At 39.0% G+C, this 27,042-nt stretch overlaps 1 protein-coding gene across 2 annotated transcripts; it reads left to right on the top strand.

Moving 5' to 3' along the window:
• Positions 1 to 4,453: 4,453 nt before the first annotated feature.
• On the top strand, positions 4,454 to 26,494 carry ZNF322 (zinc finger protein 322). Of its 2 annotated transcripts, none has more exons than XM_070515471.1 (3): positions 4,454 to 4,760; positions 5,585 to 5,671; positions 22,161 to 26,494. In XM_070515471.1, the coding sequence occupies exon 3, from the start codon at positions 22,343 to 22,345 to the stop codon at positions 23,549 to 23,551; it is 1,209 nt and encodes a 402-aa protein (XP_070371572.1). In that variant the 5' UTR covers positions 4,454 to 4,760; positions 5,585 to 5,671; positions 22,161 to 22,342; the 3' UTR covers positions 23,552 to 26,494. The 2 variants fall into 2 exon arrangements, with proteins under 2 accessions (XP_070371572.1, XP_044633000.1); XM_044777065.2 differs by lacking the exon at positions 4,454 to 4,760 and adding an exon at positions 4,798 to 5,455.
• Positions 26,495 to 27,042: the final 548 nt, after the last annotated feature.

Consider the following 27,042-nt stretch of genomic DNA (forward strand, 5'->3'; position numbering starts at 1 on the left):
TTTCAAAACATGTCCCAGACACTGCCAAGTGTCAGTTTGTCAAGGAATATGATTTGTACCCAGTAAGGAGAGATATAAGTCTATTTCAGCAAGATAAGGGGCCAAGAGGTTGAGGGCCAAGACAGAAACTCTACCTACTCCCCTGAATTCTTCTTGGGAGAGAAGCATGTTCTAGTGAGGAAGGAATGGAGCCGTTACTGGAATAGCACAGGATATACTCAGGAATATCCCTCTGCTATTTCTCCCCTCCAGACTTGAGCTAGTTCCATCCACTTGAGCTCGTTTGAAAGGAGACTTTAGATACGGTCAAATCTCCAGTTGCTTTTCATCAGATTTCCCAAAGGAATTCTGCCCTCTCCATATACTCAACTTCCTCTCTATCTACTGGGCCCTCTAGACTACCAACTTCATCTCTTGTTACTTCTTTAAGCCAATTCTTTCCAGGTTTTCTTACCTCTCTTGCACCTCTTATTCAGTGGATATTACTGTCTCATCATCCTAGCTGCAAAGGAGTTAATTTTTATTCTGCTGTCTATATACTTGGCAAAAGAACTTGAGGTTTTATTCCTATGGAAGAAGATGAATGTGCATATTACATGTAGGGGATAATAGCTACAAGAGTCCGGCAGAAAATAAAAAACACACCACTTAACCTGATTCCAGTATTTACTACACTTACTTGACACAACAACCATTTTCTGTCTCCTCTCTTTTTCCTTTCTCCTATCCCATATTCCCATGTAACGTCCATATTTATCTTCTTCCACAGGAATAGAACTTGCAATTAGGCGTGGCCATGTGACTAAGGTCTGGCCAATGAGATGCAGGTAGGATGATTGTGCGGCAGCTTCTCGGAAACTTTAATAAGAGCTAGTACATGCCCTTTGCCTTTTCTTCTTTGTCTCTCCATCCATCTTTCTGTCTAATACTTGAATATGATGGTTAGAACTCTACCTACCAGATTAACGCCACATTCCAAGGGATGGTGGAGAATGAACCGGAAGAAATCTGGTTCCCTGAAGACTGTGGAACAAAGCGATCGTAACAGCCATGAACTGCCTAACTCTTTTTTGTAAAGTCTCCTCTGATCTCCCTAGGCAAAATAACCCACTTCCTCCAATACTCTTACGCACTTTGCACAGATCTTTCATCTAGTACATATCCTATTGAACTAAACTTGTCTCTTATGCACACAGATAGCAAATCAAAGCCCATTGTGACTGACGGACAATGGATATGGTATTGAGAAGGAACCTGAGCTTCAGTTCTTGCTGAGTGGAAAAGTCACAACTGATTGGTGTTAGCTGCCATGGATAAAAGGGAGACTAGTAATTTGCCTCATAGATTTGCCACCTCTGACCTAGGCACATATCTATTTCATTTTCGATTATGATTTATAAAGGGTAGGAACTAACCGTTCTTAGTTTTCCATTTCCAGTGCCCAACTAGATCATAGGGTAGAATGCAAATTGCATGAATTTTAAAGATAAAATGAGACCCCCAAATTAATTTTACACCTGTGGTAAGCCAGTCTAAGGCACTTGTTCATCCTCCTCTTGCTTGGGTGTACTTCAGTGGGAAAATCTGAGATGCCCTGGCAAATCAGGAGGTGAAGAACAGCAATGCTACCGGATTGGAATTGTTGAAGCACTTGTTTTTTTAAAAATATGTTATTTGTTATTATCTTTGGATTGGATCAGACAGATTTTTCTCTTTTTTGTGAGAAGAATATGACTTCTCTGAATCAAGGTTCTGGTGAATGACTAATAGAACAGATTGGAGGGATGATAAATATGGTGCCTAAGGCTAGCTGGATTACTCCCTCCATATTTTAAAAGTAATGGTTTCTGAACAAGACCAAAACAATACAGATATATTTACCTTCCTCTGATCTCAGATTCCTCCCTCGTTCAAGACTAATTCTTCTCCAGTATTGCAGATCCCAGCCTCTCCTATCTCGAGTGGCCTCCCTATATCAAATACTCCTTTCCTGAATCCTCTTCTCTATTGACTTTTTCTTTTGGCAGCATATTCAGATGTCTCCCACCCTGAATTCCTAGGCCCTGCTTCCTGTCTGAGTCCGTGTTCTCTGCTTGTTCATCTTTATAGCCAAGTTTCTGAAAACAACAGATGATACTGCCTGTGCCTCTTCTTCCCCTTCTCCCACACTACATAGAGGCTGCTCCCACTAAAGATGAAAATCTTCATTCTTAAACTCCACAGCTCGTCTTCAGAGAGGCAGTAGAGTATGGTGGTAGCAAGTACAGATCAAGCTGGACTGTCAGGGCTTAAATCCCCATTCTGCCTCTTATCAGTTTTATGATCTTGCCCAAATTATTCGACCTCCTTTTCCTCATCTTTAACACGGTTTTTTTTTTTTTTTTTGAGGATTAAAGCACACAGGGTTGTTGGATGGTTAAGTGAGCTAATACATATAAAGTGCTTATAACAGTGCCTAGAACACAGTAATTATCATGTTAACATTATCCGATATTCCTTGGTGCTTATCTCATCTTATCTCTAATATTCCACATTGCTGTCAAAAACCTTCTAATTGAAAGTCTCCTCCCTTGGTTACTGTGATTCATTTTTATTTGTTTTCCTCATCATTTACTGGCTGCTCCTTCTTATTCTTTATCCTTGTCTCCAGCCTTCCAATTTTGCTTTTCTCTCTACTTAAAACTAAAATAAAATCATCTTTCTAAAGATATTACATTTGGAGATAATTGAGCTATTCCATGAATGGCTTCCCATTTCCCAAAGGATAAAGTCCATTAATTGAAATCACTTTCAAATATCTCTGACTTTTCCCATCTTTCATTCCTGTCCCATCTTCAATTCTTTGCTTTTATTCCTTCAAGACTCATCTCATGCCCCACCTCCTAATGGGAGTAATTTCTGATCCCTTCTCAAAGTCTTAACTAAGTGCTCCTTCTCTATCCTTCCAGACTACCTTATGTAACTTTACCTCTATCACACCACTTATGACACCTGCTATCTCCATGCTAGCTGTGAGCCATTAGAGGAAAAGGACTGAGTTTTCACCAGCCTTTAATTTCCTAATACCCAGCAAAGCCTCAGGTGAATTGGAAGTGCTCAATAAGCACTCGGCAAGTGAATGAAATAATGAATAAAATGAGCACTATGCTCGGGCCAATGTCTCTTGAGAGAAAAGACAAAGAGTTCAATGCTTACTGGGATTTTCTTATGTGCAGTGCAAGGATCAGAACCCAGTTCACTTCATCTTTATTCCAGTATTTTTCCACAATACACTCACCACTAGTGGCCATATAAATAGTGATTGCATGCACACGCTCTGATATCAGACCATTCATATTTCAGCTTCACTAGTTACTTGGGCAAGTTATTTAATGTCTCTGGGCATCAGTTTTCTCCTAAGATAAAAATAATAACACATCTCATAGAATTCTTATTACAGGTTAATGAGATAATACACGCAAAGCGATGAGAACAGTGTCTGGAACATATCAAGTACTCAAAAGTAATTAAAAATTATTTAAAATATTAAGATTCTGGATAGAACATTTTGACCTTACTTAGAAGTTTTCATTAAAAGCAAACATGAAACGAAGCTGCAGCTGCTGTGGGGAAGAACTCCAGAATTAGGAACATGATTAGTTAACCTCGAACACGTGACTTGTTAAGATCCTGATGACGCTCTCACTGCTCCCTAACCCCAGTACTTTGCTCATGGGGCAAGTCCTTGATCACGCTGCCCAGCCTTTAGTCCTCCACATTCCTCGTACTTATTCTTCCCCTTTAACATCTGAAGGCTTTTAAAAAAAACTTTTTTTCATTGAACGATTGAGCAGGGAAAACATATATATACCTATTTCACTCTGAAGGAAATCGCATTTCTGCTCCACCCTAAACACAGGTGATTACTCTTGGTTGATTCCAGGCCAGAGACAAAATTAGAAAGGCCTGGAGAACCCCCTCCTGTCAGAGTAGTCCCATCCTTCGCTGCAGTTGTCTCCACCCACGCAACGCCACCACTACCCCCTTTTTCATCCATCTCGCTGGCCACATCTTCGGTGACTGAGCGCTTCCGTTGTGCTTTGGGATCCTCCATCTCTTCCAGATCCTTCGGGGCGTCTTCCTCAGGGTCGCCAGCATCCATCTCTGTCACGCTACTCCTGGCTCGAGTCCCCTTTCAACAGCCTCAAGGAAAGAAAAGAGAAGTTGGAAACTGCAATACGAACTGAGCAGTTTCTTCTTAGACAAGCCGCAGTGGAGGGTTCCCTTAACCCAGCGCCCTCCGTAGCGTCCGAAAAGCCCTCTAAGCCTTCGCCGGCTCCGCCCCGAAAAGCCAAAGGCCCCGGAGCGCAGGCGCCCCAGGGCCCCGCCCCGTTCTAGAGACTCGGCCTCTATTGGCCCAGACGCGAGGGGGGGGGAGTGGAGCGCCCTAGTCGCTAAGCGGGGGTGGTCATGTGACTCGCGGGGGCGGGGCTGCGCCGGCCGCTTCCCAGCCAGGCTGAAAGGGCTCGCGTAGCCGGCCCTATCGGGCCTTAAAGCGCCCGCTGGACGGCCTGGGCCCGACTCCCCTCGCCGAACTGCGCAAAGGGAGCTGCTCCTGGCTCTCCTTGGCTCCCCAGGTTTGCTTTCCTTCTTTTCCCGAAGGTAGGCCCTCAGGTCCAGCGCCGTGGAGCCTGCGGCCGCCAGGAAACCCAAATCCGAGTGTCCGGAGAGTAACCGGAAGTGCCGTCCCTGGCGGAGGGGCGGCGCCGGGGGCTGCCGGGGTAAGCACGGCCGCCGGGCCTGGGAGGGGCCTGGCCTGCGGGACCGGGGACGCGGGGAGGGGCGCGGCGGGACTGGAGACCCCCGCGGCCTCAGCTTGGTAGGAGCAGCCTCTGTTCCTCGCGACCGATTGGGGTCTGAGACCCGCTGACGGCAGACTGAAAGGCGGTCAATGAAAAGTTGGAAGAAGAGGGCTTCATATCGTCGTTCCAATAGTAGTAAACACTGCCAGGCACTTTTCTAAGCGATCTAGGTCTTTCATATTGGGAAAGAAAACCCAAGGACGTTGAATGGAGTCCCCCCGGCAGTTTAATGCAGAGATTAGTTATGTTGCAGTCGTATCTATGTGCAGAGGGATATGGTTTGTGTAATTATTCCATAACCATTTTGGGAAACCTCCATTATATATAACTTTTTATTGTATACGCCTATCAACTACATCTTGGGGTTTAGAGTGTTAGAAGAATGGGCTCCTTGACCTTAGAAGTTGAAATAATAACAAACAAAAAACAATTAGCAGAAGGATAAAAATTAAAACAAAGGAAACAGGACTCAGGGCTTTATTATGAAGTTAAAGTTAGTCATCACCCAGAAGGATTCTTGATATTCTGTCTAGAGCTTCTTGGGAAGGAACTGATTGCTCCAGTGGCAGGTACTTCTGGCAGGAGAAACAAAATGTAAGCAACGGTGGGAAGAGGTAAGATATGGTTGAAGGATGCTGACCAGACTGGGGAGTAAATGGGACTAATATTTAGATGTCCAGCTCCAGAAAAGTTATAAACTTCACAAAAATTGTAAATTTCTATATTATTGGTTTTTCCTCTAGGAGAAGGAAGAATTGAATGTTATGAATATTATGGACTAGAGACCTTGTGGACCCAAAGGAAGACAGTTTTGAGTCTTTGTTGTTACGGTAAGTGGGATACTAGGCTGTTTGTTTCTGTATAAATGTGGTGGATTTTGGAGGGGGTTGGAGAGGAGCACTGGGGGAGGCCAAAGAGGAATGTCAGAAGATACCTGGAAAAAGCGAATGTCCCTTTGTTAGCTCTTCAGATAGCAGAGTGATAAAATTTGGTCCTATCCTACCCATTTAAGTGTAGCTTCTACTCCTTTCCAACATACATATTCGCAGTAGGCTTGTAGGAATTGCTTCTTGATTGATTCGCAGCCCAAAAAAGACAGTATGCCCAATGCTTATGCTGACTCTGGAGTCAGAGGGTGGAGATTTAAATCATGGCCTTGCTACTTATTAGCTGTGAGTTCTTGGGTAATTATTTAACTGCCCTAAGCGTATGGTTTTCTATCTGTAAGGTGCAAACATTGGTATTAATACGTACTTTACAGAGTTCTTGGGAAGATTAAGTGAGGCAATCCATGTAATCAATGGAAAATAAATGAGATAATCCATACCTCAGGCCTGATACAGTAAGCATTATGTATTTTTTTAGATAATGCTTTATTGACTTTGTCTGCTTGTCCCATATATCTTTTAACTGTAAGGATAACCTTGAGCTTTGAAGTTCTATATTCATCCTGTCTGCTTGGACTTTTATTGCCTGTCTGCCTATTCTCTGCACTCTAACCTTAGACATGGAAGACAGAACCAGATTTTTCTAGGATGAAGTAAGAGAAACCTCTTAGGGGAGGTACCCTGAAGCTAAGACTTGAAGGATTTATTTGAATCTGCCAAATGGATCAGCCAGAGCTACTAGCCTAGCCTGTTAACATTCTACTGGGGCTCCAAGGATGATGATGGCCCTTTTTGCGCTCTAGTATTTATTCCTTTATGTTTTTTATTCATTCAACAAATGTATTCTAGATGCTAGGGATATTGCAGTGAACAAAAGGCTGAATCCTGACCCTAATGGAAGTTATATTCTAGTAGGAGAGAGAAACAAATGAACGAATGTAAAATATAGACTACACAGACGATGATGAGTGCTGTAGAGAGAAATAAAGCAGGGTAAGGGGACGCAGCTGTTTTAGATAAAATAGAAAGTGTCTCTTCTTGAGGAAGTAATTGTCAGTCAGAGACTTAAATAAAACAGCAAGCCACCTGGGGGAAGAGCATTCTAGGCAGAAGGAACTTGCAAAGGTTCTGAGGAGGCTTGTGAAGCTGAAGACAGCTGGATGTGCAACGTTATGTAGAGCAGTGAAAACTTTGGGTTTTATTCTGAGTGTAATAGGAAACAATTACAGTGTTTTGAACTAGGAAAGTGTCTTGGTGTACCTTAAGTTTTGACAGCCAGACTGTTTTCTTTTCTAGGTACTGACATCTAAAAGACTTAGATATGAATAAGAAAATGATTTCCGTATTTTAAAATTTTTTTCTTCTTGATGCCCCACAGTTTATTGGATATTTAAGGAAAATATGAATCCTTGGGCTGATAGCTTTAGGGAATACTCTGATTCATTTGCTGGGCTATGACCAAGCTCAGAATCCTTTATTTCCGTTCTTTTCTCCTTTTGATCTTAACAGTAATACATGTTTTAAAAGACAAAACTCCCATAAGCCCACTATCTTATACTAGCTATTTGTCTGTATGCCTGCATATCTTTACTTAATTGTGATTCTGAATTCTTCCTTTTCCTCCTAATTCCCTATAAATATTTTTCTGGTTTTTCAAGATCTTCTTATAAACCATTAACTGGCTGAGTTATGTTATTATTTATTATTTATTTAATTATTTTAAATGTATTTTGAACAAGGCTTTCCACAAGAGGCAAGTATAGAGGATGGACTCAATAAATGTTAGGGGTTTTGTGCATGCACAGTTGGAATTACGAAAGTAGTAGAACCTACTTACCATTTATGGAGCATCTGTTGAAACCCAGCGTTTGAGTAGAGTCTTTTACTAACAGTGTCGCAGTTCTCATAACAACTCCTTGAGGCATGTAATAATATCTTACCTATTTTATCAAAGGGGAAATTGAAGCTGAAGGAAGTCAACTTCCCAAATTCTCACAGCTACAAAGGAGCAGAGTGGCAATTTGAACCAAAATCTGATTTTAGTGCTTAAACATTCAGTTTAAACTAGTGCAATATACTAACTCTCAGCTGCCATGTTCTTTAAAAAACAAAGTAAAATACCTTTTTTTTTTTTTTTTGGTGAGGAAGATTGTCACTGAGCTAACATCTGTGCCAATCCTCCTCCACTTTGTATGTGGGACACCACCACAGCATGGCTTGATAAGTGGTGCATAGGTCTGCGCCCGGGATCTGAACCTGCGAACTCCGGGTCATCAAAGTGGAGTGTGCAGACTTAACCCCTACACCACCAAGCCAGCCCCCAAAGTGAAATACCTTTTAATTTTGAAATAATTTCAGACTTTCAAAAAAGTTGCAAATAGTACAAGATTGCCTATATACTCTTCACCTGTATTCCCTAAATGTTAGCATTGTGTTTGCTTTATGATTCTGTTTACTTGTCTCTCTATACACACACACACATATATGTGCATTTTTTTTCTGAACCTTTTGAGAGTAAGTTATATACATAATATCTCTTCTTAAACTATGGGAGAATTAAGCCCTAAAGTCCTAAGGTGTATAGTGAATTAACGTCTCTCCCGTGCATGTACAATGCTACTAACTACATGTCATCCTTGGGAGAATTGAAAAATAATTAGTCAAATCATTTTCAGAACTCTATTTGAGAAAGCGTGTCCTAAACACCAATAGTTTATTCCTAAAAACAAGGCTGTTCTCTTACATTACTGTTACAATTATCAAACTCAAGAAATTAACATGTATATAATACTGTTATCTAATTTCCAGACCTTATTCAAATTTAGCCAATTGTTCCACTAATGTCTTTTTTAAGAAAAGCAAAAAAAAGCTTTTGTGTTGTCCAAGATCTAATCCACCATCACTCATTTCATTTACTTGTCATGTCTTTTTTTTTTTTTTAAAGATTTTATTTTTCCTTTTTCTCCCCAAAGCCCCCCAGTACATAGTTGTATATTCTTCGTTGTGGGTCCTTCTAGTTGTGGCATGTGGGACACTGCCTCAGCATGGCTTGATGAGCAGTGCCATGTCCGCGCCCAGGATTCGAACCAACGAAACACTGGGCCGCCTGCAGCGGAGCGCGCGAACTTAACCACTCGGCCACGGGGCCAGCCCCTGTCATGTCTTCTTTATTGTCGAACATATCCTCAGACTTTGTCTTTCATGACCTTGACATTTTCTTAAAAAAAGAGTTTAGGCCACTTATTAAGTAGAATTTCCCTCAATTTGGGTTTGTCTGACGTTTCCTTATGCTTAGATTCAGGGTATACATTTTTGGGAAGATAGCACAGAAGTGATGTTTTCTTCTTGTCTTTGCATCATTTTAGGAGGCAAATTAGATGTCTTGTTACTGGTGATGTTCACTTTGATCACTTGGTTATGGTGATGTGTTCCGGGTTTCTATACTGTCAAGTTACTCTGTTCGTCTTTGTATTTCTTCAATATCTACTGGGTAGATATTTTCAGATTGTGTAAATATCCTGATTCTCACAAAACTTTTTACCCTCTAGATTTTTTGCCTGAAGCAATTAACACTCTTCTTTCGATTGGACATGGTGATTTTTTAAATTCTTTCATTTCTTCTACATTTAATTGTTGGCTTTTTCAGTTAAGAAAAAACTTTCCCTTCTTCCTCTTTATTCACTTTTTTTAAAATGAGTATGGATTTCCTGGAGTCTTGTTGTGTTACTGGCTTATTATTATCATTTATTTTGATGTTCTATTTCTTCCAGATTTGTTCAGTGGTAGCCCCTTCAGCCTGGCTCCTGGGTTCGTTTGGCCTATTGTCACCATTTTGGGGGCACTTCCTTATTTTCTGGCACAACAAGATCTTCCAGCCTCATCTTGTTTGTAGTCCCTGGAATCAGCCGTTTCTCCAAGGACCCTGATTCCTTTCAGTGGAGAAGGGTGTTTGGAAACCAAGACTGAGTGCTTCGTCTGCTCATTACTATCAGGAAATCATTGTTTCTGTGACCTCTCAGCAGACATTACTAGAAAAAAATAAACACACACCTTCACATGTACACCATTTCTGTTTTTTCTATATATAATTTAAAACCTTGACCTCATACTGATACTTCTGATTCCAGTTAAACAGTACTGAGTTCCGTCTGTCCTTTCCCTCTGCTATGTTTGTAACTCCCTTCTCTGACAGTGAGGAATCTGGGTGCCATTACCCATACTATGTTTACTTAATTGTTCAGTCCTAGGATATACATTAAGTAGTGTATCTTTACCACCATTAAAGTTCAGTAATTGTTCCTAGTACTTTTTATTTTTAGCTTGAGTTTGTGTAGTCCTAATAGTGTGTTAAAGAGTTATTTGAGTTATTTTTTTCCCCTGAGTGGTTGTGTTATTCTTTTGAAACACAGACTCATTTGTTTTTCTTTGTATTCCATTTTAGTGTTTTCCTCCCCCATTTTGTCTGTTTAGTTAGTTAGTTTATAGAATACATGAAATATAGCAACTCTAAAAGTAAAACTGGGGACCGGCCTGGTGGCGCAGCGGTTAAGTTTGCACCGGGGTTTGCCGGTTCGGATTCCGGGTGCAGACATGGCACACTGCTTGGCACGCCATGCTGTGGCAGGCGACCCACATATAAAGTAGAGGAAGATGGGCATGGATGTTGGCTCAGGGCCAGGCTTCCTCAGCAAAAAGAGGAGGGTTGGCAGCAGATGTCAGCTCGGGGCTAATCTTCCTCAAAAAAAAAATGTACAAGTAAATATGTGTGTTACAAAAATGTATACTCAGAGAATTGTGACTCTCTCTGCCTCCACCCTCCGCCAATTCCATTTTCCTGTCATTTTGATCCCATTTTCACCTACCTTGTGATAATAACCAAACTCAATAGTTTCTTTATCTTTTCTGAATTTCTTTTTGGCCAAATGAATAGATACATGTATAGTTTTTAGTTCTACTTCATTCTTACACAAAATGTAGGACTTTTTTTTTATACCATTGCTTTTTAAAATTTGTAATTTATCCTGGAAATCACTCCACATCAATTCATAAAGATTTTCTTTGTTCTCTTTTACAGCTGCATAGTACTCCATCATATGTGGATATACCAACTTTCTTCAGCTGTTTTCCTATATATGAGCATTTAAGTTGTTTTAAATGTTTTCAAATTACAAACATTGCTACAGTGAATAACTTTATGCATGTGTATCTTCATATTGTTGGAGATGTATCTTTAGAGTCAGTTTCTAGAAATGGGATTGCTGAGTCAGATGTAAATGCATATCTGGTTTTATTAGATATTGCCAAATACCCCTCCAGAAGGCTTGTGCCAGTTTCCATTCCCTCCCTCCAGCATTGCCTACAACCTTGACAGCAAAATGTGTTGTCATACTTTTTAATGTATTCCATTTTGATTGGTGAGAAACAATATTTCATGTACATTTTTTTATGATTTCATTTTTTTAATAGATTTTTTTAGAGTACTTTTAGGTTTACAGCAAAATTGAGCGGAGAGTACAGAGAGTTGCTGTATACCCCCTACTACCCTTCCTCCAGCCTCCTTAACTTTCAACATCCTGCATCAGAGTGGTACATTTGTTACAATCAATGAGCCTATGCTGAGACATCGTTATCATCCAAAGTCCATAAACTACTATAGGGTTCATTCTTTCTTTTTTGTATTTTTGAGGAAGATTGGCCCTGAGATAACTACTGCCAGTCCTCCTCTTTTTGCTGAGGAAGCCTGGCCCTGAGCTAACATCGTACCCATCTTCCTCTACTTTATATGTGGGACACCTACCACAGCATGGCTCGCCAAGTGGTGCCATGTCCGCACCCAGGATCCGAACCAGTGAACCCTGGGCTGCCGAAGCAGAATGTGCGAACTTAACCACTGCGCCACCGGGCCAGCCTGTTTACCTCAATTTTTAAGAGATCTTTATATAACAGGTATATTATTCCTTTGTCTCAAATATATGTTACAAATATTTTCTCTCAGTTTGTCCATTGGCTTTTGACTTTGTTGTTTTTTTTTTTTTTACATGCAAAATGTTTTTATTTTTAATTAAATGATCAGTCTTGTGTCATAGGCAGGAGACCTTTCTGTACACTGTAGTTAGAGCAGAGTTCACCTGTGTTTTCTTCCAGTACGTGTATGGTTTCAGTTTGTAAATTCAGATCCCTAATCGATTTGGAGTTGATTTTGGTATTTGGTGTTGGGTATAAATCAAATTCTATCAGTTTTCATATTACTACCCTGATATTCTACATCATTTATTAAAAAGTCCGTTTTTTCCCCTGGCGATTTGAGGTGTCATCTTTAGCGTACACTAAATTTCTATATATATTTGTGTCTGTTTCTGGATTTCCCACTGTATTCCACTTGTATTTTTATGTATTCATGTACCAGAACTGCATTATTTTAATATTAGAGGTTTTATAGTATATTTTAATGTCTCATAGGGGTAGTCACCCACCCCTCAATCTTGCTTTTCGTTGTTTACAGGCTATGCTTGCGTCTTGGTTTTTCCAAGTGAACTTGAATAATAACTACAGCTCAGGCATTGTTGAATTTTCTGTATAGGGCCGGAAAGTATATATTTTAGGCTTTGGCGGTCATATGCTCTCTGTTACAGCTATTCAACTCCGACTTATATGAAAGAAACCATGGAATACATTAGTGAATAAGTGTGACCTTGTTTCAGTGAAACTTTATAATAACAATCTGCAGGCCAGAATTGGCTTGTGGGCCATAGTTTGCCGACTTCTGGTCTCGTTCCATGAAGAATCTGTTTTAATTTCGAGTACAGTAATTCATGAATCTTCTTAGGAGGAACTGACATCGTTATGATACTGAGTCATTCTGTCTAAGAACAAAAGACATCCTTCCATTTGTTCAAGTATACTTTTGGATCTTTCAGCAGTGTTTGAACTTTTTCCTTTTCTTCATTTTAAATAATTATTATTTAATTTATTTCTAAGTATCTTATATTTTTTGTTCTTGTAAAAGGAGTATCTCTATCATTGTACACTCTAATTGGTTATTTGTGTATAGAAAAAGCCTATTCATTTCTGTGTGTGAATTTCATATCCTCCTACCTTACTGAATTCCTTTACTATTTAAGTTTTAGCATTGGTTCTCTCTAGGATTTTCTAGTTATACTTTTATATATCTCCAAACAGATAATTTTACCTCTTTTCAATTATTATACCTCTAATTGATTTCTCCTTTTCAATTGCATTAGCTAATACTTCCAGGTCAGTGTTTAATAAGAGACGAGATAGTGGTAATTCTTGACTTGTTCCTGATCTTAGTGGAAATGACTCTAGTTTTTCTCACTTAGGTACTGGCTGTAGGATTAAGGAATGTATATTTTATCATGTTAAAAAGAATATCCACTAATTCCTACTTTCTTGAGTATTTTCATCAGGAATGGATGTTGATTTTTGCTGTGAGTTCTTTCAGCATCCATGGAGATCATCATATGATTTTTCTCCATAGATGCAGTATTATGTTAATGTATTTCCTAATATTGAACCAATCTTGCATTACTTGAATATTACTTTCTGATATGGTGTTGGATATTTGTTAGTAGTTTTCACATTGATACTGATATTGGGCTGTAAAGTTTTGTTTGTTTGTTTATTTATTTATTTATTTAATTTTTTGAGGAAGATTAGCCCTAGCTGTCACCAGTCCTCCTTTTTTTGCCGAGGAAGACTGGCCCTGAGCTAACATCCATGCCCATCTTCCTCTACTTATATGTGGGACGCCTGCCACAGCATAGCTTGACAAGCAGTGCCATGTCCTCACCCGGGATTCGAACCGGTGAAGCAGAACATGCAAACGTAACCGCTGAACGCCACCGGGCCGGCCCCTATAAAATTTTTTTATACTCTCTTCATCTGGTTTAGTTATCAATGTTAAACTTTTTTCACAAAAGAATTCGTTTTTCTTCATTTTTAGTGCTCTAGGAAACATTTATGAAGCATTGAGTTTATTCGGTCTGTGTAAGTTTTTTAGAATTCATTTATGAAACAATCTAGGGCTTAGTGCTTTTTTGTGAGATAGTTCGTTATTAACTTTCTCTATTTTGTGCATATTGTTGTTTTAAATCTTTCTGCCTCTAATGAGGTCGACTTTGGTAAATTGTGTTTCCCAAGGAAACAGTCTATTTCATAGGTTATCTGTGTACAAGTCTGCAGAGTGGTCTATGTGTTTGTGGGCTTTTCTGTTTTGGTGTTTATTCCTTATCTTTTCTGATTTTGTAAATGTGTGCTTTCTTCCTTTTTTCTTCATTAAGGTAGCCAGTAGTTTATCTGTCTCTTTAAGGTTTTCAAGATAGGTAGTATTTTGACTTATAATTAGGTTTATTGTTTTTCTCTTTAGTTCATTGATTTCCACTTGTATGTTTATTTTTTCTTATTTCTTTTGATTTACTTTTTTCTTAGCTTTTTGATCGGAATTTAGTTTGTTCATTTTTTTATTCATAAAAAAGTATTTGACTATAAATATTCCTTTGATCACTGCTTTAAATTTATTCGATAGATTTTAATATGTAATACTTTCAGTTATCAATATTTAGAAATTCTGTTAATTTTTCATTTCCCCATTCACTGAAAAGTTGTTTGAACTGTTTATTTTTTCCCCATGTGGGAGGGGTGTTTGTTAATTTGATATTTTTATAAATTTCTAGTCTTACTGCAGAGTTTTGCTTATGTCGCTTTATGGAATTTAGTGATGCTTTCTTTATGACCTAATATATGACAGATTTTTGTGCCTGATTCATGTGTGCTTGAGGAGAAAGTTTATTCCCTATTATTTAGGGTGTGTAAGGATCAATAGATATCCATAACATTTACTTACTAATTAGATTATTTAGGCTTTCTGCATCATTACTTAATTTTGGTCCTCTTTGTAAGTCCTTTTACTGACGGTAATATGTTGTTTTGTCATTATTAATGTTTTTATCTATATTTCTTGCTATCTATTATAGTTTTTGCTTTATAAAGGTGACTGCTGTGTAATTTGGTACACAGATAATCATAGCTATTATAAGCTTTATTGTAATTATGGCTTTCAAAATTAAAAAGTGTCCATTATCATATTTAATGCTTTTTGGCTTGAACTTTACTTTGCCTGATAACTGGAATACGAGCCCTACTTTCGTTTCCATTTGCCATTTTTCCATCCCTGTATTTTTAGCCTTTCTCAATCACTCTAAGTGCCTCTTGTGTTTAGCATGTAGTTTGGTCTCGCTTTGTGAGTCGCAGTAAAAATGTCTTTTAATAGGTGAGTAAAAATTCATTCACATTAGTTAAAATAATTGATATGTTTGATCTCAACACTCTCATATTATTTACATTATATTTGTCTTGTTTTTTTCTACATAATGTGTTTTCATTGCTCTTTCATTAAATTTTTTTAGAATGTTTGATTTTTGTTATAATGGCTAGCCTTATATTTAGATTTTTTAATGCATTTAGTCCCATTATCTTATTTAGCCTTTAATCATCTGGTTTCCCAGTTTTTAATAGTGTTCTTTAAATCCTGCCTGCCATTCACGCAATAATCAGTGAGGTTATTTTACTTTGTTCTTCCCCTCTTTCTTCTCCTCCAAATTTTTAGTTGAATTATTTCTATTTTATTAGAACATAAAATGTTTAACAAGCTTGCTAATTCAGCTGCACTTTACCACTTTTGCTATTGTGCTAATTTTTTTTTAAACTAGAAGTCGTTTTTAGGAGATTGGAGATAGATGGTACATTTTAAAAATTTTCCTTCATCTTGAAAGACCTTAAATTTCTCCTTATTCCTTTTCTCCTTCACCGTGCGGTCCAAAACGGTCCTCTGCCTTCCTTTTTAGTCTCTTTCTTCCTAAAGAATTGACTTTCCAGGACTGCCTCTTCAAGCCCTGTGTGCACACTAAGTCTCTTCCCTGTGTGCTATTCTGATCAGAAATCTTTTAAGTTTTTTTGTACTTACAGTGGGGTTTCCCTTTCCAGCAGTGAATTTTAGATTGATTTTACCCACTGCTAGCTGTCCTCCTGCCTTCACCCCACATTCCCAGGTTGCCCTTGCTCTCATTGATAACTTGCAGCTAGATTATGAGAGCTAGCTAGATAGGACTTGGTGAGGATGTGGGTTTTGTGTAGTGCATTTGTTTTTTCCCGTGTTCTTATTGCTTTTAAAGGATGTGTTGGGAGGTTTGGATTTCTGCAGCCACCATTATCTTCTCTCTAACTTTGTTTTCTTACCATTATTTCTTCTTCCAGATATATTTTGTTCTTTCTTTTTCCATATTTAAGTCAGTTTCCTGTCCACTGAATAGTCAATTTTAAATCGTGGCATGGAAGCACATAAGTTTGCTGAAACATCCCAGTCAAATTATGTTTTATAGTTTTCCAGACTTCTGTGTTTCAGCCTGCATTAAGTTCAGGCCAAGGGATACTGAAGCAGCCAAAAAAATAGTAAACTCACTGCTAGTTAGGTTGTGCTTTAAATTTTGGTCTTCCTTGATCTGCATGCTTTTAACTTTTCAGAGTCCTCAAGTAGGTGGGCTGTCCATTCTGTCCAGATTTCATATTGTATTCAGTGGGAGAACAAGGGTGGCATGTGTTTACTCCATCTTACCTGGAACTAGAACCATGAAACCATGAACATCTTAATACTGGCAGCTGTGGACTAAGTGTCATAGAGAGCCTCAGCTGTATGTCCCATGTGTTGTCTAGATCTGAGTAGTTCCGTTTTTGCTTCTGATCCTCAGTAGCAGAAAGGTTCTTGAGGGAATGAAAGTCTCAGTCATCTGGAATAAGGCAGGTTAAACCTGCTGAGGGAAGAAATCAAAGGATAATTCTGGGCTCTCTAACTTTTTCTGCCCATAATTGACTGCCTCCTGAATTGTTTATGACTGAAATAAAAGTCCATGTAGGCTGTTGTAAATTTTGAATAACCAAAGTTGTGATGATTGCATGCCTTCAGTGCTGATAGTAAGGTGATGGTTTTGTTATAGTCTCAAGTATACTGTGTCATCCCTGTTGTCCTTTAGATGAGGGTGGCCTGAGTTCCTGCAGGGAAGGTGATGTCTTAGTGTTTCAGTATACCACTGAAGTTTAGTGTTAGGGGCCCTTTCCTTCAATGTTATGATCCCAAAGAAGCATAGGATACAAGGTAGATTGTTTGGATGGTTTAGATTATCATCTTTTTTCTCCAACAAATCATATAGGTTGGCTGAGGACTATGATTATTCTCTTCAGAATTGAAGTTAAGGGATTGTATAAGACAACCCATCTACTCGTTTTAAGGAGGCAAGGTTTACCCATTTTCAAGTTCTTTGAGTGAAATGATCTAGTGCTAAATCTTCTCGTTTATGATTCTTTATCCTTTTCTTGTCCTGTGTTTTATAGAATGTCATCTTCCTTGAGAAATCAAATTCTTAGGACCAGGAAGTAAATGCTGTTTTTCTTCCATCTAGATTCTAGATAAGCTACAGTTTCTTCAATCTTTTGAAATGTACCTTCTCTCTCCTAGACTGCATCTCATCAGAGTAGCTCCCATCCCTTGTAGCATTCAGTCCTTTTTCCTTTATCAGATAAGGACACAAGTAGAATTTCAATCAGGATTCATTCATGCACTCAGCAGATGTTCATTAAGCACCAACTGTGTGCCTGGCACTGCCCTGCATACTAAGCAAAGAGCAGTAAACAAAACAGACAAATATCCTCGCCATGTTCTAGCAATAGAGAATAAAAAATAAGTGAATTATGTAGTATGTTTGAGGTGATAAGTGCGGTGGAAAAAAATAAAGCAGAAAAGGGGGTTAGGGAATGCTGGGGCATAGGGGCAGTTCATAGTTTTACATAGGGTGGTGAGGAAATGCCCCCCTGAGAAAAATAGTAGAAGTATCTGAGAAAATAATCAAAGGAATTAAGAGAGAATTGTGCACATGCCTAGAAGGAGAAAGCTATAAACACAAGAAAGGAAGGGCAAAGGCCCCAAGGGGGTTGTGTCTGGATGGAACAGCTCAGAAGCCTTTGTGGCAGGATTGGAATATGCAGAGAAGAAGAGTAAGAGAGGACGTCAGAGAGGCAGTGGTAGAGGTTGGCAAGGCAGCTCATGTTGGCCTCTTGGGCTATTGTGAGGACCGAATGAAGAGAAAGCCATTGAAGGGAACAGAAGAAGAACATGATCTGGCTGCTGTTGTAACAGGATTTCACTGGCCACAGCATTGAGAATTAGAATGTGGGGAGGGTAGTGGTAGAAGGATGGTAGATTAGTTGACTAGGGCTACCATGACAACATACCACAGACCGGGTGGCTTAAACGGCAAATTTATTTTCTCACAGTTCTCAAAGCTAGAAGTCCAGGAGCAAAGTGTCAGGTTTGGTTTCTTCTGAGCTCTCTCTCCTTGGCTTGCAGATGACTACCTTCTATCTGTGTCCTCATACTGTCATCTCTCTGTGCACATACTTTCGTAGTGTCTCTGTGTCATAATCTCCTCTTGTAAGGATATCAGTCAGATTGGATTAGGGCCCACTCTAAGTCTTCATTTTAACTTTGCTTTTTAAAGGCCATATCTCCAAATACAATCACATTCTGAGGTAATGGGGATTAGAGCTTCATTATATGAATTTGGGGGGGCACCCAGTTTAGCCCGTAACAGGTGGAAACCAGTCAGAAAGTTATTACAGTAATTCAAATGAGAAATGAGAGTGGTTAGGACTGAGGTGGTAGCAGCAAAAGTGGTTGGATTTTGATTTTGAAAATGGAGCCAGTGAATTTGGTGATGGTTTGATTGTGGAATGTGAGAGAGAAGAGTGCGGGGTGATGCCAAGGTTTTGGCCTAAGGAAATAAAAGGATGGATTTGCCATGAACTGATAGGAGGCAGGTGATGAGTGGAATAGATCTGGAGTTCAGCTCCAGTGTAGGTCTTTTGCTGACATCCTTTGACGTAAGGCAAGAGCGGATACTAGGCTAAACGCTACTGTATGAAAAAATAGGAGTGATGTTCTTGGTGACACTTTAGGCTTTGAAGGTTGATGGTGGTAGCAACAAAGTCAAAGTATACTCTGGTGCTGAATACATTGTATATTGTTATTAGTGGTTTTCTTGATCACCGTTTCTGAAGAGGCTCATGGTTCATGGTTAGTTAAAGCTGTGTTTTCTACAGATACCTGCCATTGCAGGCAATCCCTTGGAACTCTGAGGCCCACTTATGTGAATCAACAAGGTGAACTCTTGGTAAATACATAGAATAGTATTCATTCTCTACATAGGGATGAAAACATGCTGATTTTTAAGATATTTTATTGGGTAGCAAGGGTTCATTTGATGAACCCTTGTATACTTATTTCCTAGGATACCCATTATCAAATGAGCAGAGAGAAATGGTGTTGGAGTGTAAGGAGTTCTTCTATGATAGTATGAGAGTCACTTGAAAGGTGTAATTTGGACCAAAAAAATATAATTTCTAGAACAGTTCAGTAGGTCATGGTGACATGATAGAATATTTGAAATCTTGGATTTACATCATTGTATTTAACATAAAAACATGCTCTCTTATTTGTTTAGCTTACCTCCTTCCCTTTCTCAAAGTTTATTTGACTTCACTACTCTTAGCCTTGCATCACATTTTTCTCCCTTTCTGTCCCTGGTTAGTTTCAATGCTACATTTCTTGCTGATCTGTATGTCTCGACTCTAAAGAAACTACACTACTTATTGCTCATTCAATTTTCTCCTATCCCCTACAACTAAATTTTAGAACATTTTTGAGTTGACATTTGAAACCATGGGATCTCTGTTTATATTTATAAATAACTTTTTTTTATTACAGGGACTGTCTCTGTGTCTTACACATGGAAAGTGTGCAGATTATTAAATGAAAGTGGGAAAAGTGATAAGCAAATTGAAGAAGTAGAAAGTCATCCATTTTAGTGCCACGTCTTCTAGATCCTTTTGACTCATGTTTCCTCTGAGTTCAGGTGTCCATTGCCTATTCTTCTTGTATAGCTGTTTTGTTTTGAGTTCTGGTTCATTACACGTACTAGTGTGCTATATTCAGTGAGCTCCAATGCTGTTTTCATTTCATGTGAATATGTAGGCTCCAGTCCTACACATCACAGTTGATAAACTGCGGACTCTCTCCCCAGAAAAACGTACATATACCAAATAACACTTTGCAGTCAATTTCAAACCTTTCATAGGTTATTTAGGAGGCCACAGATGCCAAATAAGAACTTCTGTTCTAGTTTTGACTGCCTACTCTGTCCCAGGCACTGTCCTAGGTGCTGGGGACACAGCACCGAATGAAATGAACAAAAATTTCCATCCTTTAGGAGTTTACCTTCTATAGAGAAAAATAAAACAGGAAAGGAGAAGAGGAGTGCTGTATGTGTGAGTGAGCTGGGATAGAAGTGTGTCGTAATTTAAAATAGGATGGTCAGACATGGCCTCACTGAGAATATGACAATTTAGCAAAGATTTGAATGAGGTGAGGGAGGGAGCCTTGAAGATCTTCAGGAAGAGCACTTCAGCCAGGGAGAGGCAGCAACATGGTAACTAGGAGTCAGGTTTCTTGGTGGCGTAGTAAGTTTCTAATAGGAGCAGTTTGCTGGAGTCATGATGGTAAGTGTTTGATTGGAGTATGTTCCAGAAACCTTGGAAGACAAGAATTGGTGACAATGAGCAGATTGATTTTTTTGAGACATTTTGCTGTAAAGAGGAACAGAGAAGTGAGATAGTAGCTCGAGGGTGAGGTGGTTGAGAGAAGTTCTCTTGTTGGTTGTGCTTTTGTTTTAGGAGAGAGGTAGCAGTTTGCTAATTAGTATGATCCAATAAAAAAGAACAAATTGATAATGCAGGAGAGAGAGGATAGAATTGCTGGAGTTATGTTCTTGTGGAGAAAGGGAGTGGAATCCAGTACACTAAGGGACAGGTTGTCCTTAGATTGAGAAGAGGCAGTTTGTCATCTGTGGTAACAAGGAAAGATGGAGTATGTGACCAGACTTGCAAGAAGTAGGTTGATGTGGTGGGAGCATGTAGAAATGGTTTTGTATATTTTTGTTTTGAGTGTGTGTGTGTTTTGTTTTGTTTTTTTGGCTTAAATTTCACAGGGAAATAGGAAGCAAGGTCATCAGCTTTTATTTCTTAGATGACAGAGGATTTTTAACATGTGAGGACAGGGTTAAACATGAAATGCTCATTGAAGAGTAAGTGTGAAGGATATGGAAAATGGTGGTTTTGCCACTTTTGTTTCTCATGTTTCTTCTTTAGTATATTGTTGGCAGTTGATAAATGTAATGGCTTATAATTCCCTCTGTACTTCTCTCTCAAATCAGCCCAATGTTTTTTGTTAGCATTAGTCTATATTTCTGTATTTCCTGTTGGCCGTGACATCTTGAACTCATCTAGTGGTACTGCTTTAGGCAAAATAGGTTTTGAGTAGAAAGACCTCGATGTCTCTCTCCTCTCTCTCTCTCTGTTTAATCTCCTAGTCATTTGAAGATGTGGCTGTATCCTTTACCCAGGAGTGGAGCATTTGGAGCCTCATCAGAGGGCCCTTTTCAGCAGTGTTATAAAGGAGAATTATATAAATGTGATCTTTCTGTGTGTAAGGACTTACTTCTTTAAGATGCTCCATCCTTAGGTATTTTAATATGTGTGCATCCCTCTAAATAGGAGAAAAACTTTTCTGGATCTCTTCACTGTACAGAGAAAAAGACTGGCATACAATTAGGTTTGATGCCTAGGTTTTTATCTTTAGTCAGTCAGGATTTTTCTTTTTGAACAAGGTTTGTGCTCATATCAAAGCAGACTTGTAGGCTCCTTTATCATAACAACAGTGTTTATAAGAGCTAACACAGATTGCTTACCATGAGATGTATAGTGATTAACTTATTATTCAACTCAACCATGTGAGGTAATTTCTATTATTAATCCATTTTACAGAAGAAGAAACTAGGTAGAGAGTGGTTAAGTAACTTGCCTATCATCACACAGCTAGGATGCTAGTCATACGAGCCTTTCTTCTCCCTCTCTGCACTGGGAATTTGAATGATCATTAACCATTTCCTTTCAAACTCTTCTACAGAAAAGGCTGCATAGATACTCACAGTCCCTTTTGGTTTGTTTTCTTCATGAGCAGGCATACTAATTATTAGACTTGTCTTGATTACTCAACTGAAGCAAAGGGAAGAACAACAACCCTGGTTTTGAGATGACCCAAGGTCATAAAAGAAACAGTTCTTCCTGGTACTTTCCCCATTGTTGTGCTGATGAGTTTTATGTTAGCAAAGAGAAAAACTGATTTCAGCCTCTGCAAAACCTAGAGCACTTACGGATTCTGACGCAGATTTCTGTCTTTTCTGCAGTGATTTTAATTGTGAGCATTCTTTTCTTAGTCATAGGAATATAATATTTCTCCTTTGTCTCACAGGGTTGGAAATACCAAGTAAGGAATTAGTGTATATGATGCTGGAAACTTGTAGAGACCAACTGCTCATGACCAAAAGGCTGGAAACAGATGTATCTTTCAAGTTCTTATCAAGAAAATGACTGTGAAGAAAATGATGGGTCAAGAAGACCAGTGGAAAACTCCCTAGGAGAGAGCCATAGAAAATGTACACTTCAGAAGAGAGATATAATCAGAGAACTCAGAAAAGGAAAATATATCATGTACGCCCTCAGAAGGGTAAAACGATTTTTATTCGTGTGCATGAGATCACTCAAATAGATGATCAGATATACCAGTGCCTTGAACGTGAGCAAAACTTGTGTGAAAACTTAGCTCTTATTATGTGTGAGAGAACCCACACTGGGGAGAAACCTTATAGATGTGATATGTGTGAGAAAACCTTCATCCAAAGCTCAGATCTTATTTCACACCAGAGGATCCACAATTATGAGAAACCTTATAAATGCAGCAAATGCGAGAAGAGCTTTTGGCACCACTTAGCCCTTTCAGGACACCAGAGAACACATGCAGGTAAAAAATTCTATACCTGTGATATTTGTGGCAAGAATTTTGGTCAGAGCTCTGATCTGCTTGTCCACCAGCGAAGCCATACGGGCGAGAAACCATATCTATGTAGTGAGTGTGATAAATGCTTCAGTCGAAGTACCAACCTCATAAGACACCGAAGAACTCACACAGGTGAGAAACCATTTAAGTGTCTGGAGTGTGAAAAAGCTTTTAGTGGGAAATCCGATCTTATTAGCCACCAGAGAACTCATACTGGTGAAAGGCCCTACAAATGTAATAAGTGTGAGAAAAGTTACCGACACCGTTCAGCCTTCATTGTTCATAAAAGAGTTCATACTGGGGAGAAGCCCTATAAGTGTGGTGCCTGTGAGAAATGCTTTGGCCAGAAATCAGACCTTATTGTGCACCAGAGAGTCCACACAGGTGAAAAGCCGTATAAATGCTTGGAATGTATGAGAAGTTTTACTCGGAGTGCCAACCTAATCAGGCACCAGGCAACTCACACTCACACTTTTAAATGCCTTGAATATGAGAAAAGTTTCAACTGTAGTTCAGACCTTATTGTGCATCAAAGAATTCACATGGAGGAGAAACCACATCAGTGGTCTACTTGTGAGAGTGGCTTCCTCCTAGGCATGGACTTTGTTGCCCAACAGAAAATGAGAACTCAAACAGAGGAACTGCATTATAAATATAGTGTATGTGATAAGAGCTTCCACCAGAGCTCAGCCCTCCTTCAACATCAGACAATCCACATTGGTGAAAAACCATATATTTGTAACATGGGTGAGAAAGGTCTTGAGCTCAGCCCTCCCCATGCATCGGAAGCCTCACAAATGTCTTGATCAGACAAGAAGTTACAATACCATAAAAAGTGCATTTGCATGTCAGAGAACTCATTGAGATGAAGAACTCTAGGCAAATCTTAGACTTTCCTCAGAGCTCAGACTTCAGTGGGGACCAGAAAATCTGCAATGGTAGGAAGTTGAGAAGTGGAGTACCCGTAGAGCTGCTCTAACAGAACACCTTATCAGTTACTCCAATGAGAAACCTTACAATGCCCTGAGTTTTGGAAAACCTTTAGTCCGAGCTCATATCTGATCACCCACAAGAGGATTCATACAGGTGGGAAACCTTGCAAATGCAGTGAGTGTCAAGAGCTTTCTAGCAATGCTCACCACTCCTCATTCTGAGAGAATTCCCATTGGAGGAACTTTTTAAATGCTCTCAGTGTCAACCTTGCTTCAGACACATGCACATAACATTGGATGCCAGAAAGCCCACAATGGGGAGAAACTCCAGCAAGTGTGAAAAAAGCTTCTAACAAAGCTATGACTTTCTTAGCCATCACAGAAGCCATACTGGTGAAAATTTGTTTATTTATCTTGAATGTGGCAAAAACATTAGTTGGAGAGCCTTCTTGGGTTTGTACCAGAATAACCCAATCTGAGGAAAGACCTTTCAAAGTCTCTGAATGAGAAAAGCTTCTGTCAATGATCAGCTCTTGTGGTACACCAGGGAACTCACAGAAGTGAAAAACCCCATAAATACCTTGAGTCTGAAAAGCCTTGCTAAAAACTTCTACCTTATTGGGCCCCAAAGAACCTACTTTGAAGAGAATTTTGCTCTAGTGAGAGATCTAATTGTGGACTGTGTACATATAATAGGTATGAGAAGAACTTTTCTCATAGTTAGTTGACCCATATGGTAGAGATGACTTTTAACGGAGTCAATATATGTAAACAATTTTTTAGATACCCAGAAGCTTGTTCTGGGAGGAGCTAGAGCAGGTCAGAGTAGGCCTGATGGGTAACTCAGGTAAAGATGCTTTTCTTTTATCTGAACCACTTAATGAGTGCTTTACTTTTACTTTTTAAAATTTGGAAATACAATAAAGGAAAGGACTGCAACCTTGTAATAGAAGGTGTGGCATGTGTTACTGTTGGGGGAAAGGAGTATATTGACTTTGCCTCTTTTGATTTTTTTTTTCTTGTCTAGAATGGGGACTAGTGTGTTGATAGTAGCATGGGAACCTTTTGCTGGTAGTGAAAAGAACTAAGCAACTAAGGAGTAGTTATCCTAGATCAAAAGTTTCCCCTTTAGAGGGCCAGCCTCATAAAGAGGCAGAGTACTAAGCTTTTTACTTAAGTGTGAGCTGAGGCATACCCTCAAAAGTTTCATTTCACTAAAATATCTTCAGATGATCACTGATATTTGAAATTTCAGCTTTAGAGATTCATTTCTTTTCAACTCAGAAATGCAAATTCCAGGATAATAGTTAAGATGTTGCTAGTATTCATATTTTTATGATTTTATTTATCACGTCTCTTTCAGTGATAAGATATACTCATCAGCTCCTCGCACAATGGTTAAGGGTAGACCGAAAGAAAGGTTTAAGCCTGAGTAGGTACAGAGTAAAACAACGTGATGCATTATTAATGGAGGAGCTAGACTTTTTGATTTTGAGTATCCTGACTCCAAAGCTGGTGTTTTCACTCCATTGACCTGCTGTTATAGCAAATGAAGCCCCATAATGATGTCTTTCATTTATTTCAGTTCTGCCAAGGAAAGAGGATACTTTTATTCCCAGGGAAAGGATAGCAGTCATCACAATATAAAGTATACATTTGGCTTGGAAAGTAGGCTTCTAAATACTGGAAGGGAAAAGTAGTTGGCAGATTCATCAGAGGTTTAAGGGTAAGCACTTATCTCCAGCTTAACAGGATAATTATGATTATCTTTAACATTCTCCAGAAATACTATAATTAATCCAGGGATCTATAAATGGGCACTTCTGAGGTTCTTTTCTTCCCTCAGATTAAAAGACATTTCATATAAATACTTAAGATTCCTGCAGTATCTGGGATTCTAGACTGGTGAGTAAATATTTTCTTGCCGGTCTGAGTCCTCTGGTTTGTCTTAGCAAATCCCTGAACTTCATAGTGCTGGCATTTGAACTCATGGAGGTAGGCAGCTGCTACCTTGCGTATGGCTCTAAGCTTTGATCCTAATGACTCATTGATGAGCTTGATAATCTTAGGGTCAGTGGATATAGCTCATAGTGATAATAAGGAATCTGATTCTAGGGTGTTTTTTCCTTCTTTCTTTTAGAAAACAGATCCTGGATGTTTATTTGATCTGATGTGTTTTAGTAATTTTCATAAATAGCTCTTATACCATGGAAAGTTAGCCCATGTGATAAAACATACAAGATGTATTTGTTTCTCTTTGGTAAAAATCATGCCTATCACTCATGTATGTTTGACGGTTGTAATACTAAAATAGTATTGGGTGTATGGCATAGTGGTGATGAAAATTAGTCCTCATGGCTACTTGTTAGTCATTAGAACTCAGAGAAGGAGACAGAGTTGGTATCATTGGCAGGGCAATGACTTGACCCTTCTTTCAACTAATCTTACTGGTAATTGTCTCTAGTCTCTAAATAAATTAAGAATGGACCATCCCTCAGAGAACTTTGGGGGTATGGAACAGGTCTGAGGGCTTTTAACAGTGGGGAAAAAGGTGTTGGTATTATTCATCTAGCATAACCTGAGGTTGGAGAGGACCACTTGGGAGCCTGTAACCAAAACTAGAAGGTAACTTCTGGGATGGATGGAGGTTCTCTTGAAACAGTGCCAACCTAAATCTACCTCAGGTAAGTAGTTGGAGTAACTTTTTCAGGATTTCAGACCAAACGAGACAACTTGTATCAGTCAATGTATTCCTATGCTTTAATGTTTTTGTTTTCCCTTAATTCTTTAAATAAACATTTGTTCTGAAAAACTCCATTTTTGTCTCCACTGTCGTAAGAGAAAGCATTTCCCATACACTTACAATAGAATAAAGCAGATATTCAGGAATCCTTTCATAATGTATACATATATGAGATCATCACAATGTACACTTTAAATATCTTACAATTTAATTTGTCAGTTATACCTCAGTGAAGCTGAAAAAAAAATAAAGTGGATATTCATGTGACTCTTAGCCCTGGTGGTAGCGATAGCCATTGGACCATGGCTCGAATTCTAGGAGTTTTTGATGCTAAGGCAGAGAGTGAATGGAAACCTGGAAGGAATATTGTCTCTGCTGTGGATATTGGATCGTTTTGGAGCCTGCCCACTGCAGTACATAAATAGCGTAGGGAAGAGTAATAGCTTCAACTGACCGTATTTGGGGCTAAAACTGAGTAACAACAAAACCATCTGCTCACGTGAATAACCTACATCCTCAAAATTGAGGAAAATTTTGAATTTGCAATTCCCAGTGGAATCCACATACAGCTCCAAATCTAGCTCTTCCCACCTTGTCTTATCATTTGCTGGAGCAGGGCAAG

The sequence above is a fragment of the Equus asinus genome, chromosome 8, assembly GCF_041296235.1.
Source record: "Equus asinus isolate D_3611 breed Donkey chromosome 8, EquAss-T2T_v2, whole genome shotgun sequence".
Classification (NCBI taxonomy): Eukaryota; Metazoa; Chordata; class Mammalia; order Perissodactyla; family Equidae; genus Equus; species Equus asinus.